This window comes from Chiloscyllium punctatum, chromosome 12 (assembly GCF_047496795.1).
Source record: "Chiloscyllium punctatum isolate Juve2018m chromosome 12, sChiPun1.3, whole genome shotgun sequence".
NCBI classification, from domain to species: Eukaryota; Metazoa; Chordata; class Chondrichthyes; order Orectolobiformes; family Hemiscylliidae; genus Chiloscyllium; species Chiloscyllium punctatum.
In genome coordinates, this window is record NC_092750.1 from 36,280,043 (window position 1) to 36,299,138 (window position 19,096).

The 19,096-nt window shown below is 46.5% G+C and overlaps 1 protein-coding gene across 1 annotated transcript in view; it reads right to left on the reverse strand.

Annotated features, from left to right (window-relative positions):
* The window catches only part of asb14a (ankyrin repeat and SOCS box containing 14a), a 41,130-nt gene that overhangs the window by 12,073 nt on the left and 9,961 nt on the right, over positions 1-19,096 (reverse strand). The window contains exons 6-8 of the mRNA XM_072582340.1: positions 13,357-13,602; positions 4,593-4,764; positions 1,189-1,732 (exon numbers count right to left, since the gene is read on the reverse strand). Of these exons, the coding sequence (XP_072438441.1) occupies positions 1,189-1,732; positions 4,593-4,764; positions 13,357-13,602 (962 nt within the window). The remainder of the gene's footprint in view (positions 1-1,188; positions 1,733-4,592; positions 4,765-13,356; positions 13,603-19,096) is intronic.

The following is a 19,096-nucleotide window of genomic DNA, read 5'->3' on the forward strand; positions in this document are numbered from 1 at the left end:
AAATGCTGGGCCTGAAACCATCACCCACATCGGATGAAAGAGTGAAAAACAAAAAACATCGCTCCCTGTCGTGCACTTTGTATAAGATGCAACCGTAGAAGATTTTTCATTTAAAGCAGAAATGCTATCCTCATATCAATGTCAGCCAAATTGTCCACCCAAATAAAATACAACAGTTCCTCAACTCGATTGAATAGGAACTCTCCAGCATTCCTATAGAAAAATATAGAAGTATAATGGAGAGTACTTTGAGAAACCATATACAATACTCCTCTCTCAAAATAGTGGAAGATAGAACAAAAAAAGTGTTGTGGAGCTGCCAGTGTTGGACTTGGGTGGACAAAGTTAAAAATCACACAACACCAGGTTATAGTTCAAAGGGTTTATTTGCAAGTGCAGAGGAACCTTGATTATCCAGCATTTGATTATCTGAATTTCAGATTATCCAGACAAGATTGCAAGGTTCCAATGCTTAGCTAAACTGTGTTATCCAGCATTCGATTATCTAAACATTTGATTATCTGATAATTATAGTAAATAATTGAGGTTCCTCTGTACAAGCTTTTGGAGTACTGTACTACCTGACGAAGGAGCAGTGCCGTGCTCTGAAAGCTTGTACTTCTAAATTAACCTGAAAAAATGTTGATTCATTTGAATCTAATATCAAGGTGTCATGAAAGCCAAGTTGCGCACTCTCAATAACTACAATACAGGTCTGAGTTACTACTTACTGAAGCTTGAAGTGTCCAAAAGACTATTTTATAGTGCACTATTGCCTCCAGGCTTTTAAGAAGCCCACTTAATTTTGGTGGATATCTTTTTATCCACCTACGAAAGATGTCATAATCTTTGTTCTTCCTGCTAGTTGACTTCCGTATTCTCTTATTCTATTAGCAAAACAAAATCACAATTCTACGCCCTTCTGTGCTTTTCAGTGATGAGTCTCTTAGCAAGATATTCTTATAATGAGTTTTGGAGGACCAAAGACCATCAGCTTCCTAATTTCAAAGTGTGGCTGCACATTCAGTCATTAGAGGTTCCTATCTAATTGTTTCTTATAATGGTGAGCACTGATGACTGCAGGATGCTGGCAATATTAATTGTAGTTGACCATGTATTGATCACACAGCCATTGTGAAGTAGCCAGTTTCTATAGCATTGGAATATGGAAACTCTTTCAGTACCTACCATGTTGTCTCTAATGACTGATGGTGTCCATCCTTCAGAGGAAAATTGAGGATGAATTTTGTTTTCATGAGGGCAATCAAAGCATCGATGGATATCATATCCATAACTGAACAACATCCTCAACATGACCTCATCGTTTAATGCATATTGCAGTGCAGATGGAAAGTGAGTTGTGTTCACTCTGCAATAGTAGTTTACATTGGACCCATGGCGAAGAAGCAAGTTTATAAGTTTATAATTGCCCATTCTCAGAGCTAGCTGAAGACAATTGATAGGATCTTGGTTTGGTAGCGCTCCTGCCTCCAGGAGGAGTCGAGTAGAATAGACATCATTATTTGAGACAGCAAAATAAAGAGCAGATTTCCTGTGATCATCATAACTTCTTCGAAGCCTCGGACTGAGCATGAAATTAACATCAAAATGGAACTGCAGGAGTAACTTGAGACATTCTGGGTGACCACCTGCTGCTGCAGAGTGCACTGGACTTATCCCACTCTCTTTGATAGCAGAGTAATCTGTAACTGGGATCAACTGCTTCAATGATCTATTGAAGTCAAGATGAATAAATTTTAACAATTAAGAAAAACTGCAAATCATAGAAATTAGCAATAAATGTAACATTTTAGAGGTACCTAGAGGATCCACCATTACCCAAAAAAAAATTGCAGGGTAAGTAATATTTCAGGTTTATACCTTTAATCAATCAGACATAAGGTCTAACATTTAAGCATTGCTATGATCCTGGACAAAACTACCAATTTGTGTTAAAATCTGGCTAAGGTCCAGTCACTTTTTTATACAGTAGGTACAGTATGAGACCAAGAGGACATACAAAGTGAATATATCTGCAAAGTCCCACAGTTTTTAGCAAATAACAATAGGTTTTACAACATTAGAGCAGTAATACAATCTACAATGCATGTAAATTTATATTCTAGAAGACCAGAATTAACATGGTAAATATGGATAATGTACTAATCGAATACCCCACACCCCAGATCAAATAACATAAGTATAAAAGTAAGATCCCACAAATTTCTCAGTAATTCACTGCCGATGTAATTGACACAGTTGGTTATCAAATCTTGTTAGATTTCACAAGGGATTAAATCTTCAATAATGTTGATGTGACCTTGCAGCTTCCCAACAAGAGCCATTCCATCAGAGATTACTTCAATGACAGCTCCCATTCTGATCAGTTAACCTTCCTTCCTAGATCTACACTCCTCTGGACTCCAGAAACTGCACTTCACTACATGATTGATGAATTGGGGACATTGTTCTAAATTGCGAACTTTAAAAACATGTATTGGCTGTAACGCGATTACATTGCCAACACCTTAAGCGCTGTTTCTAAAGAGTGATTTTTGTATAACACGGGGTTGCACAAGAATGCAACCATCACATTATAGAAGATCTACTTGTCCTTTATTTTAGACAGATGTTGAGCAACACTTGATCCCCCACCTCTGAGCCAGAAACTGTTCAGTTCAAGACCATGTTTTGGGAAAAGAAGAAGTGCTCACAACGTGATTCAACAGTTTGAAAATCATCCTGCTGATCTTTCCAATATGCCCAATTAATCCGGAAAAATGGAAAATAGTATTTGTGTGAATATAAAATGAAAAGTTCCCAGTTGAGGCACCCAATATACGAGAGTTCAGATGAATGGTCAGTGACCTAAAATGTTGGCAAAAGTGAGGACTGCAGATGCTGGAAATCAGAGTCTAGATTAGAGTGGTGCTGGAAAAGCACAGTAGGTCAGGCAGCACCACTCTAATCTAGCTTTAAATTAAGGGGTGGTAGGTATAGGACAGATGTTAGAGGTAGATTCTTTACTCAGCGAGTCGTGAGTTCATGGAATGCCCTGCCAGTAGCAGTGGTGGACTCTCCCTCTTTATGGGCATTTAAACGGGCATTGGATAGGCATATGGAGGATAGTGGGCTAGTATAGGTTAGGTGGGCTTGGATCGGCACAACATCGAGGGCCAAAGGGCCTGTACTGCGCTGTATTTTTCTATGTTCTATGTTCTATGTTCTAGACCTAAAATGTTGGGCTAGATCTACTGGTTAGTTGTGATGCTGAAGCAACCATTGCTCACTGCAAAGATAAATACATGTCTGGCATTTTTTGTCCTTGTAACTGAGTCTTCTGGTTTGCAGTGGTCGAGGTCTGAGGGAAACTCCAAGGAGAGAACTCGACTGTTAATCACTGAGCTGCACAAGAAATCAGCAGTGGGACAACACTGGGGTGAGTATCTTGCTAAGTACTGTGCAGCAGGCCCTAGAGACTGACACTAAGGTCAGGGTTGGGGACGTTTTTGGGGGGGCTCAGGCAATACAACTTCATCAATTGGAAGATTACACTTCTCATGCCATTACTGAGCATGTGCATATCAGGATCTCCAAAGGCACTTGATGTGCAATTGAGGCAAGACCTCATTTTTGCTGCTGATGGTATTGGAAGTTCCAGCCAATTATCTAGTTGACTTTTCAGATACTGAGTAATGCCAGCATTCCTGTTTTTATTCCACTATTGGTCAAGTTGAGTTGGAAGAAACAAAGAAGTCCCACAGTTAAATGTTTCTTAGATTGACATCAAGAGCTGCCAACTCTACTAAAAGAGAGGAAGTGCCTTGTGCAGAGTTATTTATGAAAAAGAAAGCAGAGACAATTTGCCTGAGATTTCTGTGAAGTGTTCTAGCTTCTTGCAGACAAATAAAGGTTCCAAGGAGGTACTATTTGAAAACTGGGAATTAATATTGTCAGGCCACAGTGAATTGATTGTAAATAATCATTGTCCTTTTACTACTGTTACTGTGCCTTAAAATTTGTACAGAAGGTATTAATTATGAAGTTAGAAGAATATTATGATGTCCTGAACAATGGATAACACGATAGACAAAAAAGGTGACAGTGCCTGCTGATCAATATAAGGGTTACTTGGAGAAGCAGCTTCTGAATACACCCATGGTTTACATTCACATCAGGCACCTTCGACTACGAGGGTTCTACTAATCTGGTCCAGATCTTCATATATATGACTAAACCAGGATAAAGTTTCTTGCGAAGTTGAAATGAATAACTAAGCAATAAATCCAGCTTGACTGGAATTTCTTTAGGGCCAAGTAAGATGCATAAATAAAGGCCTTGAAAATGTTCTTTTTACCAGAATCTCAAATGTGAAGTCAAAATCATTATGAAGGAGTGTAAAAGGAACAAGCCAATTTTCAACTTACCCCACTGTAACTGAAAGTACAAACATAGTCACAGTATTTTAACCTTAATCAACAAACACTTTTTAAAAATGTTAGCAAACTTTAACTGAGATTTCTATTTGAACTAAGGAAAATAAAATCACCACTGTAGCTATTTTCTGTCCAATATATTTTTCTGAGACTTACTCATAATGCCCTTTGTATGATGCCCTGTGAATTGGCAGATGACCAGAATTTTTAGGAACATTAGCATCAGCCCCATATTCCAATAGGAGTGCCAGGCATTCTGAGTCCGAAATTGCAGCAGCCTCAAATAACACAGACACCCCATCAGAAGCTTGAGAAAGGACATCAGCCCCTGTGAAAGAGAAACAAATTAGCTTGAAGTACAGTGAGGCTGAATAATAAAAAGGCGTGGATATTTTTACATACTTATTTCACTGATTTGTACTCATGAACACTCATCCATAGGAATGTATCCCTTTTTTGTCAGCTGTAACAGATTAGTGTGAAAAGAGTTGGAACAAATCCAATTTCCAAAGAATTAGAATCTGCAGCGTATATGTTCCTAAAACTAAGCACTGAAGACAGTTTGAAGCCATAAGGTGTTGTCATTAGAAAGGGATTATTATAGCATATGGTTTTGCCCCTGATTAGCACAGACCAAGCATCTTCCTTCTCTAGAGTCATCAGTTTGTAGCCTTACAGCAACTGTAAGTTTGGGCGATAGGTTGGAAGGAGAAACAACCTTTATAAAAAGTTGGATCTGCTGGTGAAGGTTGCAGTGGTAAAATTGAATATGCTTCTATGACACATTTCCTTACTACTTCACTGGGCACCCCATTTTAAACTAAAACCTCAATGATTTTGGACAGTGATTTATCCCTTCATTCCATGTTAAAATATATGGAATGCCAAACCTATCAAAGTTCCAAACATCAACTATTTTACCTATTTCAGTATCAGGCAAAATACACAAATATACTTAGACAAACTGTTGCAGAATAAAATGTGCTTTAATGATGAATGAAAGTACCAAAACCACAACACATAGACATATTAATAGCTTCAAAGTCTATATATCATAAATAACCCTAAAATTTGTTTTATTAATTAGCTGACTGATAAAAGATGTTGTGACAGGTTGTATACTCCAGGGATCTGTACTGGTTGTTTCCCTCAGCTTTACATCATATGTATCAATGATGTGAATGAAATAATAAAGATTATGCATCCACGTTTGCAGCTATTAAATTAGAGGGAACAGTAAGTTGCAAAGATTTATGCAAGAAGTTATAAAGCAACTCAAACAGTTGAAGTTAATGAGCAGAAATGTGGCAGATTTATTCCAGTGTGGAGACGCGTGATGTAATTAATCTTGGATTCAAAAAAGTCAAATGGTTTCACACTGCTGTTTCATTCATTGAATATATGATCCATGCAAGTGTAGTTAGGTTTATGAGGAACAGGAAGCTCTGCTCCTAAGGGGCAGCGTCTTGTCGAGGCATCAGCAGTCTTTCCTGCTGTCCAGTGAACAGGCAAGTTAGCAGCAAGAACAAGGGTAAAGCTCTCAGAGCGCTGCCCCATTCCTTATGTTGAGTCCCTCGATCAGTCACTGAATAGAAAAGAATATCCTTTATTGTCATGTGTACTCCATTGCAGAAGTACAGTGAAAAGCTGTTATGTCTGCCTGTTATGGCACCATCTTAGATACAAGTACCCAGGTACAAATCTTGGATACAAAAGAGGAATAAAAAGTAGTTGCATCATTTTACATGGTTCAAAAAATATGTTAGAAATAAGACGTGGTTAAACGATTGGCATTACAGTCAGGTAAAAATATTCAAACATTACATTGTAGCAGTTTAGCACAGGGGCTCCTCATGTGGTCTGATTGCCCGTACCAGACCCCAGTCCAACAGCCATCCCCGCTCTACACCAAATCTCCAGTCTGCTCCATAACACACTTCAGCTGCTCCAAAATAAGTTCCAAGACAACCTTCCCCATACCTGTCTCTGCCCGGGACTGGTTGCCCATGTGCTGCTTTGGGAATCGCTGTCCACATACACCTCCGTGACTCGCTGCCTGTACGCTGTTCTTGGACTTGCTATCTGCTCCACGACTCATTGCTTATACACTGCTGCTCTGGGACTCACTGCTTGTACACTGCTGCTCTGGGACTCGCTGCTTGTACACTGCTGCTCTGGGACTCACTGCTTGTACACTGCTGCTCTGGGACTCGCTGCTTGTACACTGCTGCTCTGGGACTCACTGCTTGTACACTGCTGCTCTGGGACTCGCTGCTTGTCCACTGCTGTTCTGGGACTCGCTGCTTGTACACTGCTACTCTGGGACTCGCTGCTTATACACTGCTGCTCTGGGACTCGCTGCTTATACACTGCTGCTCTGGGACTCACTGCTTGTACCCTGCTGCTCTGGGACTCGCTGCCCATGTGCTACTCTGGGACTCACTGCCTGTGTACTGCTCTGGGACCCGCTACCCGTGTGCTATTCTGGGACTCACTGCCCGTGTTCAGCTTTGGGATCACTGCCTGCACACTGCTCTGGGACTCACTGCCTGCTCACTGCTCTGGGACTCACTGCCTGCACACTGCTCTGGGACTCACTGCCCACATGCTGCTCTGGGACTCACTGCCCACACACTGCTCTGGGACACACTGCCTGCACACTGCTCTGGGACTCACGGCCTGCACACTGCTCTGGGACTCACTGCCTGTGCCCTGCTCTGGGACTCGCTGCCCGCACGCTGCTCTGGGACTCGCTGCCCGCACGCTGCTCTGGGACTCACTGCCTGCACACTGATCTGGGACTCACTGCCTGCACGCTGATCTGGGACTCACTGCCTTCACACTGATCTGGTACTCACTACCTGCACACTGCTCTGGGATCACTGCCTTCACACTGATCTGGGACTCACTGCCTGCACACTGCTCTGGGACTCACTGCCTGCACGCTGATCTGGGACTCACTGCCTTCACACTGATCTGGTACTCACTACCTGCACACTGCTCTGGGATCACTGCCTTCACACTGATCTGGTACTCACTACCTGCACACTGCTCTGGGATCACTGCCTGCACACTGCTCTGGGACACTGCCTTCACACTGCTCTGGTACTCACTACCTGCACACTGCTCTGGGATCACTGCCTGCACACTGCTCTGGGACACTGCCTTCACACTGCTCTGGTACTCACTACCTGCACACTGATCTGGGATCACTGCCTTCACACTGCTCTGGTACTCACTACCTGCACACTGCTTTGGTACTCACTACCTGCACACTGCTCTGGGACTCACTGCCCGTGTGCTGCTCTGGGACCCACTACCCATGTGCTACTCTGGGACTCACTTTTCGTGTGCTAATCTGGGACTCACTGCCCATGTGCTGCTCTGGGACTCACAACCCATGTGCTACTCTGGGGCTCACTGCCCGTGTGCTACTCTGGGACTCACTGTTCGTGTGCTGCTCTGGGACTCACTGCCCATGTGTGTGCACTGGGACTTACTGCCCGTGTGCTACTCTGGGTCTCACTGCCTGTGTGTTGCACTGGGACCCACTACCCATGTGCTCCTCTGGGACTCACTGTTCGTGTGCTGCTCTGGACCCACTACTCATATGCTACTCTGGGACCCTTTGCTTGTGTGCTGCTTTAGAACGCACTACCCGTGTGCTGCTCTGGGACCCACTGCCCGTGTGCTGCTCTGGGACCCACTGCCCGTGTGCTACTCTGGGACCCACTGCCCGTGTGCTACTCTGGGACCCACTACCCGTGTGTTATTCTGGGACCCACTGCCCGTGTGCTACTCTGGGACCCACTACCCGTGTGCTACTCTGGGACCCACTGCCCGTGTGCTGCTCTGGGACCCACTGCCCGTGTGCTACTCTGGGACTCACTGTTCGTGTGCTGCTCTGGGACTCACTGCCCATGTGTGTGCACTGGGACTTACTGCCCGTGTGCTACTCTGGGTCTCACTGCCTGTGTGTTGCACTGGGACCCACTACCCATGTGTGCTGCTCTGGGACTCACAACCCATGTGCTACTCTGGGACTCACTGCCTGTGTGCTACTCTGGAACTCACTTTTCATGTGCTACTCTGGGTCTCACTGCCTGTGTGTTGCACTGGGACCCACTACCCATGTGTGCTGCTCTGGGACTCACAACCCATGTGCTGCTCTGGGACCCACTGCCCGTGTGCTACTCTGGGACTCACTACCCGCGTGCTACTCTGGGTCTCACTGCCTGAGTGCTGCTCTGGGACTCACTGCCCGTGTGCTACTCTGGGTCTCACTGCCCGTGTGCTACTCTGGGTCTCACTGCCCGTGTGCTGCTCTGGGACCCACTACCCATGTGCTACTCTGGGACTCACTGCCCGTGTGCTACTCTGGGACTCACTGCCCGTGTGCTACTCTGGGACTCACTGCACGTGTGCTGCTCTGGGACCCACAACCCGTGTACTACTCTGGGACTCACTGCCCGTGTGCTACTCTGGGACTCACTTTTCGTGTGCTACACTGGGACTCACTGCCCGTGTGCTGCTCTGGGACTCACTTTTCGTGTGCTACACTGGGACTCACTTTTCGTGTGCTGCTCTGGGACCCACTACCCATGTGCTACTCTGGGACTCACTGCTCGTGTGCTACTCTGGATCGGACTGCCTGTGTGCTACTCTGGGACTCACTGCCTGCACACTGCTCTGGGACTCACTGCCCATGTGCTACTCTGGGTCTCACTGCCTGTGTGCTACTCTGGGACTCACTGCCTGCACACTGCTCTGGGACTCACTGCCCGTGTGCTACACTGGGTCTCACTGCCTGTGTGCTGCTCTGGGACCCACTGTCCATGTGCTGCTCTGGAACCCACTACCCATGTGCTACTCTGGGACTCACTGCCCGTGTACTACTCTGGGACTCACTGCCCGTGTGCTACTCTGGGACTCACTTTTCGTGTGCTACACTGGGACTCACTGCCCGTGTGCTACACTGGGACTCACTGCCTGCACACTGCTCTGGGACTCACTGCCTGCACACTGCTCTGGGACTCACTGCCTGCACACTGCTCTGGGATCACTGCCTGCACACTGCTCTGGGACTCACTGCCTGCACACTGATCTGGGATCACTGCCTGCACACTGATCTGGGACTCACTGCCTGCACACTGATCTGGGACTCACTGCCTGCACACTGCTCTGGGACTCGCTGCCCGCGCACTGCTCTAGGACTCACTGCCTGCACACTGCTCTGGGACTCACTGCCTGCACACTGCTCTGGGACTCACTGCCTGCACACTGCTCTGGTAACTCACTGCCTGCACATTGCTGTGGGACTCGCGGCCTACACACTGCTCTGGGATCACTGCCTGTGCACTGCTCTGGGACTTCTGCTCTTGTGCTGCTTTGGGACTCACTGCCCGTGTGCTACTCTGGGACTCACTGCCTGTGTGCTACTCTGGGACTCACTGCCTGTGTGCTACTCTGGGACTCACTGCCTGTGTGCTACTCTGGCACACACTGCCCGTGTGCTGCTCTGGGACTCACTGCCCGTGTGCTACTCTGGGGCTCACTGCCTGTGTGCTACTCTGGGACTCACTGCCCGTGTGCTGCTCTGGGACCCACTGCCCATGTGCTACTCTGGGACTCACTGCCCATGTGTTACTCTGGGACTCACTGCCTATGTGCTGCTCTGGGACTCACTGCCTATGTGCTGCTCTGGGACCCACTACCCATGTGCTACTCTGGTCTCACTGCTCATATGCTATTCTGGATCGCACTGCCTGTCTGCTACTCTGGGATTCACTGCCCATATGCTACTCTGGGACTCACGTTTCGTGTGCTACTCTGGGACTCACTGCCGGTGTGCTACTCTGAGACTCACTGCCCGTGTGCTACTCTGGGACTCACTGCCCGTGTGCTACTCTGGGACTCACTGCCCGTGTGCTGCTCTGGGACTTACTGCCCGTGTGCTACTCTGGGACTCACTGCCCATGTGCTACTCTGGGACTCACTTTTTGTGTGCTACTCTGGGACTCACTGCCCGTGTGCTGCTCTGGGACTCACTGTTCATGTGCTGATCTGGGACTCACTGCCCGTGTGCTAATCTGGGAGTCACTGTTCATATTCTACTTTGTGACTCATTGCCCGTGTGCTGCCCTGGTACTCACTGCCCGTGTGCTGCTCTGGGACTCACTACCCATGAGTGCTGCTCTGGGACTCACAGCCCGTGTGCTACTCTGGGACTCACTGCCCCTGTGCTACTCTGGGTCTCACTGCCCGTGTGCTACTCTGGGACTCACTGCCCGTGTGCTATTCTGGGACACACTGCCTGTGTACAGCTCTGGGTCTCACTGCTCATGTGCTACTCTGGATCGCACTGCCTGTGTGCTACTCTGGGACTCACTGTCCATGTGCTACTCTGGAACTCACTGCCTGTGTGCTACTCTGGGACTCACTGTTCGTGTGCTACTCTGGGACTCACTACCCATGTGCTACTCTGGGACTTACTGCTCATGTGCTACTCTGGATCGCACTGCCTGTGTGCTACTCTGGGACTCACTGTCCATGTGCTACTCTGGAACTCACTGCTCATGTGCTACTCTGGATCGCACTGCCTGTGTGCTACTCTGGGACTCACTGCTCATGTGCTACTCTGGATCGCACTGCCTGTGTGCTACTCTGGGACTCACTGTCCATGTGCTACTCTGGAACTCACTGCCTGTGTGCTACTCTGGGACTCACTGCCCGTGTGCTACTCTGGGACTCACTCACCGTGTGCTACGCTGGGTTGCACTGCCCGTGTGCTACTCAGGGTCTCACTGCCCGTGTGCTGCTCTGGGACTCACTGCTCATGTGCCTACTCTGGATCGCACTGCCTGTGTGCTACTCAGGGACTCACTGCCCATATGCTACTCCGGGACTCACGTTTCGTGTGCTACTCTGGGACTCACTGTACGTGTGCTACTCTGGGACCCACTACCCATGTGTGCTCCACTGGGACTTACTGCCCGTGTGCTACTCTGGGACTCACTATCCGTGTGCTGCTCTGGGACTCACTGCCCGTGTGCTGCTCTGTGAATCACTGGCTGTGTGCTACTCTGGGACTCACTGCCTGAGTGCTACTCTGGGACTCACTGCCCGTGTGCTACTCTGGGACTCACTACCCGTGTGCTGCTCTGGGACTCACTGCCCGTGTGCTGCTCTGTGACTCACTGGCTGTGTGCTACTCTGGGACTCACTGCCTGAGTGCTGCTCTGGGACTTACTGCTCGTGTGCTACTCTGGGACTCACTACCCGTGTGCTACTCTGGGTCTCACTGCTCATGTGCTACTCTGGATCGCACTGCCTGTGTGCTACTCTGGGACTCACTGCCTGTGTGCTGCTCTGGGACCCACTGCCTGTGTGCTACTCTGGGACTCACTACCCATGTGCTGCTCTGGGACTCACTGCTCGTGTGGTACTCTGGGACTCACTGCTCGTGTGCTGCTCTATGTCCCACTACCCGTGTGCTACTCTGGGACTCACTGCCCGTGTGGTACTCTGGGACTCACTGCCCGTGTGCTGCTCTGGGTTGCACTGCCTGTGTGCTACTCAGGGTCTCACTGCCTGTGTGCTGCTCTGGGACTCATTGCCCATGCACTGTTCTGAGACTTGTTGCCCGTGCACTTTTCTGAGACTTGCTGCCTGTGCACTGTTCTGAGATTCACTGCTCGTGCACTGCTCTGAGACCCGTAGCCCATGCACTGTTCTGAGACTCGCTGTCCGTGCACTTTTTTGAGACTTGCTGCCCGTGCACTGTTCTGAGACTCGCTGCCCGTGCGCTGCTCTGAGACTCGGTGCCCGTGCACCGCTCTGAGACTCTCTGCCCACTTTTCTGAGACTCGGTGCCCGTGCACTGTTCTGAGACTTGCTGCCCGTGCACTGTTCTGAGACTTGCTGCCCGTGCACTGCTCTGAGATCCGCTGCCTGTGCACTGTTCTGAGACTCGCTGCCTGTGCGCTATTCTGAGACTTGCAGTCCATGCACTGCTCTGAGACTCTCTGCCTGTGCACTGCTCTGAGACTTGGTAACCGTGCACTGCTCTGAGACTGACTGCCCGTACACTGCTCTGAGACTCTGCCTGTGCACTGCTCTGAGACTCTCTGCCTGTGCACTGCTCAGAGACTAACTGCCCGCGCACTGCTCTGAGACTGACTGCCTGTGCACTGCTCTGAGACTAGCTGTCCACACCCTGCTGCTCTTGGAGTCGCTGCTCGCGTGCTGCTATTATGAGACTCATTGACCACTCTCTGCTCTGGCACTCCTTGCCTGCACACTGTTCTGGGTGCCTTGATCAAAAAATGACAAGCCAGCCATACAATTGCAGCTGCTTCTGCATTCCTGTAGCTGGATTAATAATAGTGGCAGCAAGCTGAGGCCTTTCAGTGGCCATTATTTCATCGTTTGAAGGCCGATGTGCCTTCCCACCCATAACCTAATTCTGGTCAGGGTGGGAAGGAAGCAGAGTTCAGGTACATTGTCATTCAGGTTGATTAAATCCCATTCCAGCCTCCTAACTCACCACCACAGAGAGTAGAGTTCCTCAGCATTCCACTACAGGGTGTTTCTTGTGTTCCATTATAGATTAATTTCAGGGATTGAGTGCCACGATTTCCTAATTATTTAATAATTTATTTATGACTCCTTTTTTTGGATCAGGTGACAGCTGGGATGGGAGATGATTACCCAGATGGAGTCTTTTCACATCTAGCAATTCCTGTGTTCCTCTTGATGATACAGTGATGCTCTGTCTCTCAGCTAGGGTCAAGCCAGACATTGAAACTTGTACCATCTTGTTGAGCTTCAATTGACAGTAGATCACTGCTTTTGGTTTGAACTATCAGCTACTTCTTCAGATAAGTGACAAGACCCATAGATTATAAGCTGTACAAATTACCTTTTTGGAGTAGAAGTTTCACCACTTCTGTATGTCCATTCTGTGCAGCAAGAGCTAATGGGGTGAGTCCAAAGGCACTTCTGGGGTCTATAGCCGCTCCAGCCTGAATCAGTAAATCCACAAAATCCTTGCTGCCCAGTTTGGCTGCTTCATGCAGGGCTGTCCTCTTATTAATGCATTCCAAATTCACAGCAGCTCCAAAACGTAACAGCAGCGAGGCAACATCTAGACTTCCATTTCTTATAGCTTTGAAAGGAGAAAATAGGTCTCACTGACTTGGCAGCATTCAGAGTTTGACTAGCAAGACCGCAAGTAGTAGGAGTTTAACAATACACTGATTACTACTGATTCTGATCAGTTTAGAAATAAATTGCTCTGGTATCTAAAACATTCCTGTCTGATTATTAACTATTATATCCTTTATACAACCTGTTTCCTGCGTTCTTTTAATTACTGTCATGGGATCTTTTACATCCATATAACTAAGCAGTTGAGCCATGACGTATGTTTCATTGGAAAGAACAGTACAATATAAGATTAAAACATAACTAACTATAAAACTGGTCTCCTTTTCTGTACTATTCTATAGTAGGGAATTGGTTAGCTCATTTGGCTGGTTGGCTGGTTTGCGATGCAGAGGGAATTGAAACTGATTGAGGTTACCATGAAGAATTCTCTTTCTTAACTATTCCCCTTGCCTGTGGTGAAGCAATCCTCAGGATAAAGCACAAGTTGTTTCTCTCTGAGAGAGCAGCCCTGTGGTCTGGGAGAACAATGGTGATTTTACATTCTTTTTTACTGTATTAAACTTAGGAGAAAACAAAATCAAGACTCAGAGAATTAGCAACTATCTAATCCTAGTGATGCTGACATTAAACCAACTTTGAGGAGCAGTTGAGAAGTGGCAGATGGAGTTTAATTTAGATAAATGTGAGGTGCTGCATTTTGGAAAGGCAAATCAAGGCAGGACTTATACATTTAATGGTAAGGTCCTGGGGAGTGTTGCTGAACAAAGACACCTTGGAGTGTAGGTTCAGAGTTCCTTGAAAATAGGGTCACAAGTAGACAGGATAGTGAAGAAGGCATTTGGTAAGCTTGCCTTTATTGGTCAGTACATTGAGTATATGAGTTGGGAGGTCATACTGTAGCTGAATTGTACATTGGTTAGGCCACTTTTGGACTAATGCATTCAATTCTGGTTTCTCTGCTATAGGAAAGATGTTGTGAGACTTTCAAGGGTTCAGAAAAGATTTACGAGGATGTTTCCAGGGTTGGAGGGTTTGAGCTACAACAAGACGCTGAATAGTCTGGGGCTATTTTACCTTCAGCGCTGTGGCTGAGGGGTTACCTTATAGAGGTTTATAAAATCATGAGGGGCATGGATAGGGTGAATAGCCAAGGTCTTTTCTCCAGGGTAGTGGGGTCCAAAACTAGAGGGCGTAGGTTTAAGGTGAGAGGGGAAAGATTTAAACGGGACCTTCGGGGCAACATTTTCACGCAGAGGGTAGTGCATGTGTGGAATGAGCTACCAGAGGAAGTGATGAAGGCCAGTACAATTACAACGTTTAAAAGGCATCTGGATGGGTATATGAACAGAAAGGGTTTAGAGGGATATGGACCAAATACTGGTAAGAGGGACTATAATTACGTTTGGATATCTGGTCAGCATGGACGAGTTGGACTGAAGGGTCTGTTTCCATGCTATACATCTCTATGACTCCATGAGCATTTGTGGGGGTGAGTTCAGGTTCATAAAAAAAATGGAAAAAGTAGAAGCAGAAGGACTTGGCAGAGGTTATTAAAGTTTCCAGAACAAGTAATAGAACAGACAGTATGGAAAGGATCAGAAAATTAACCTTGGGCACAACATCACAGGGATCAACAACGAGAACAGGGGCAGTGAATGCAGGACAGAGGGTGTTGTACTTAAATGCTCACAATATCTGAAACTCGGTAAATGAGCGCGTGAGCTGTGGCTGCAGGGGCACCAGGGCTGGGAACTAACTATCTAAGGAGACGAGTCCTATCGAAAGGACAGGCTGGTGGGCAGAGAGGGCTGGGTTGCCTTGTTTGTAAGAAATAAACTTAAATTGATAGCAAGAAAAGATATAGAGTCAACAAGTGTAGAATCTGTGTGGACAGAGTTGAGGAACTGTAAAACAAAAATGATGGGAGTTATACACAGGCCCCCTAGCAGTAGTCACAAGATAGGGGAGAAAATAAATCAAGAAATAAAAAAGACATGTGAGAAATTCACTACAACAATAATCATGGGTGTTTTCATTACGCAAGTAGACTGGATAAATCAAGTTGGTGGCAGATCTCAAGAAAGGAATTTGTGAAATGTCTGCAGGTGGTTTTTTTGGAACAGCTTGTGGTAGAACTCAGTAGGGAACAGGCAGTTCTGGATCTGTAATGAGGCAGTCTTGAATTCACAGTTGGTCTGTTTGCTGAGTTCTTGGTTTGTTGGCAGACATTTTGTCCCCTCTCTAGGTGACATCATCAGTGCTGCGTTGCCTCCTGCTATTGTACTTTAGCTTTGAGCTGTTTCCGGTTGGTGCTGGTTCCGGTTTTTCCATTGCAGCGGTTTGGATATCGGGTCCAGGTTAATGTGTTAGTTAAAGAGTCCGAGGATGATGCTTCCAGGAATTCCCTTGATGTTCTTTGTTTAGCATGTCCTAGTATCGTTGTGTTGGCCCAGTCAAGGGCTTTTGTCCAAAACGCGATTCTCCTGCTCCTCGGATGCTGCCTGACCTCCTGTGCTTTTTCAGCATCACACTCTCCCTGTGTATGGATACCAGGGAGAGTTGGTCCTGTCGCTTGGTTGCTAGTTAGTGTTCATGGATACAGATTGCTAGCTATCTGCCTGTTTGTCCTACATAGTGCTTAGTGCAGCGGGAGTTTGTCAATTACACTCATCCTGCACACAGTGGGTATCGGGTCATTTATTCTGGTGAGCTGCTGTCTGAGTGTGGCTGTTGGTTTGTGTGCTGTCAAGATCCCGAATGGTTGGAGCAGTCCAATTGTCAGTTCCAAAATGTTTTTAATGGATGAGAGAGTAGCCAGTGTGTTGGGGTGTGTCTTATCTTCTTGGTGTTGGGTGTCCACTAAGCATCTGCAGATGAAGCTGTGGGGATATCCATTTTTAGCAAAGACTTTGTACAGGTGTTCTTCCTTTCTTCGAAGTTCCACGGTGCTGCAGTGTGTTGCTGCTTTTTGAATAGGGTCCTAATGCAGCTCCTCTATGAGCAGGACGAGTATAATTTACAAAGTCCCATGCAGTAACTGCACTAAACATTATGTAGGACAAACTATGTGACTAGTGATCTATATCCGTGAACACCAACCAGCAACTAAGCGACATGACCAACTCTCCCTGGCATCCATACACAGGGAGAACAAGAACCATGCATTTGACTGGGACAACACAACGATACTAGGATAGGTGAAACTAAGAACGACAAGTGAATTCCTGGATGCATGGTACTCATCCTTGGACTCTATCAACAGACACATTGACCTGCACCCAATATACAAACCGCTGCAATGGAAAACTGGAACCGGCACCAACCGGAAACAGCTCAAACAGAACCACATCAATTCAAAGTGGAACAGTATAGCAGCGCATCACAGGAGGCAACACAGTTCTGATGATGTCACCTAGAAAGGGGACAAAACATCTGCATACCAGCTCAGCAAACAGACCAACAATGAATCCAACCAGCTTCCGAGCTACAGATCTTCACAAAAACTTTAGGCAGACTTGATTTGGGAGCTTAAGCTGAAGGAACCCCTAGAGCAGAGTGATCATAATATGATAGAATTCGCCCTGCAGTTTGAGCTGGATTCAGATATAATGATATTATAATTGATTAAAGGTAACTACAAAGACACGAGGGAGGTGCTGGCAGAGTTGATTGGAAGACAAGCCTAGCAGGTGAGATGGTGAAGCAGCAATGGCAGGGATTTCTGCGGGTAATTTGAGAGGCACAGCAGAAATTTATCCCAAGGATGAGGAAACATACTAACGAGAGGATGAGGCAAACATGGCTGACAAGGGAAGTTAGGGTCAGCATAAAAGCAAAAGAAAAAGCTGACAATATGGTGAAGATTAGTGGAAAGCCAGATGATTGGGAAGCCTTTAAAAACCAGCAGAAGATAACTAAAAAGCAATATTAAGGGGGAAGATAAAATTGAGAGTAAGTGAGCTAGTAAAGCAAACTTTGTTTTAATCGGCACAATATGACCCGGCACTCTCAACAAGCTGGCAAAAATTATATCCATGAAATTCCGGAAGTTTACTGTATTATCATGATCTCCACGCTGTCTGAGTAGTCAGTTACAGATGCAAGTGAGAAGGCTCTCTGCCGCTAAGTGTTATTAAAGGCAAAATTGCATTATTACTTAAGTGATTTATGGTGTAAATAAAATATAACAGAGATGTATATACCCCTGCATCACACTTCTATGACTTAGTGTGGGTTTTTACGTTGCTTATGTGGACCTCGTGATCAACTGGAATATTTGAACAATTGGTAAATTCCTGGTCCCATAGGTGCTGTTTAATAAAGAATCTTTCTGTAATAAAGAAGAAGATTGTAATATAAAGAGGAGTTTGGACTACTAGAAAAGTGAGGCTGGTGAAGTAGTAAAAGGGAAGAAAGGAATGGTGGAGGAGTTGAATAGGTACTTTGCATTAGTTTTCACAGTGGAAGATACCAGCAGCTTACCAGAACCTCAAGAGAGTTAGAGGGTAGAGGTGAGTGTAGATGCCATCCCTAAGAATAAGGTGCTGGGAAAGGTAAAGGGTCTGGTGGATAAATCACCTGAAACAAATGGACTACACTCCAGAGTTCTGAGGGGATAAATTAGGAGATTGTAGAGGTATTGGTGGTGATCTTTCAGGAATCATTGGACTCATGAGGCTCCCAGAAACTGGGAAATGGCTGATGCAACATCCCTGATAAATAAGGGAGGGAGGCAGAACACAGGAAACTGTAGGCAGGTTAGCCTGACCTCAGTTGTTGGTAAGATTTTTGTGTCCATTATTAGGGATGAGATTGTGGACTACTCGGAATTGCATGGTAAAATAGGGTTAAGTCAGCACAGCTTTGTCAAGAGGAGGTCATGCATGACAAATCTGTTAAAATTTTTTGTGGAGGTAATGCGCACATTAGACAAAGGAGAACCAGGGAATGTAATTTATTTGGATTTCCAGACGGTCTTTGACACGATGCTACACTTAAGGCTGCTCAATAATTTAAGAGCCTAGGATGTTTGGGGCAAGGAACTGGCTTGGATAGAGAATTGGCAGAAGGTAGAGAGTAGGAATAAAAGGGTCTTTTCAGGTTGGTAACGTGGTGACTGGTGCAGTTCCATAGGGAGATCAGAGTCAAGATTAGAGTGATGCTGGAAAAGCACAGCAGGTTGGGCAGCATCCGAGGAGCAGGAAAATCGACGTTTTGGGCAGGAGACCTTCATCAGGATGGATGTGTTGATGTTTGAGGTGGTCCAGAGATTAGATTAGATTACTTACAGTGTGGAAACAGGCCCTTCGGCCCAACAAGTCCACACTGACCCACCAAAGTGCAACCCACCCAGACCCATTCCCCTACATTTACCCCTGCCCCTAACACTATGGGCAATTTAGCATGGTCAATTCACCTAACCTGCACATTTTTGGACAGTGGGAGGAAACCGGAGCACCCGGAGGAAACCCACGCAGACACGGGGAGAATGT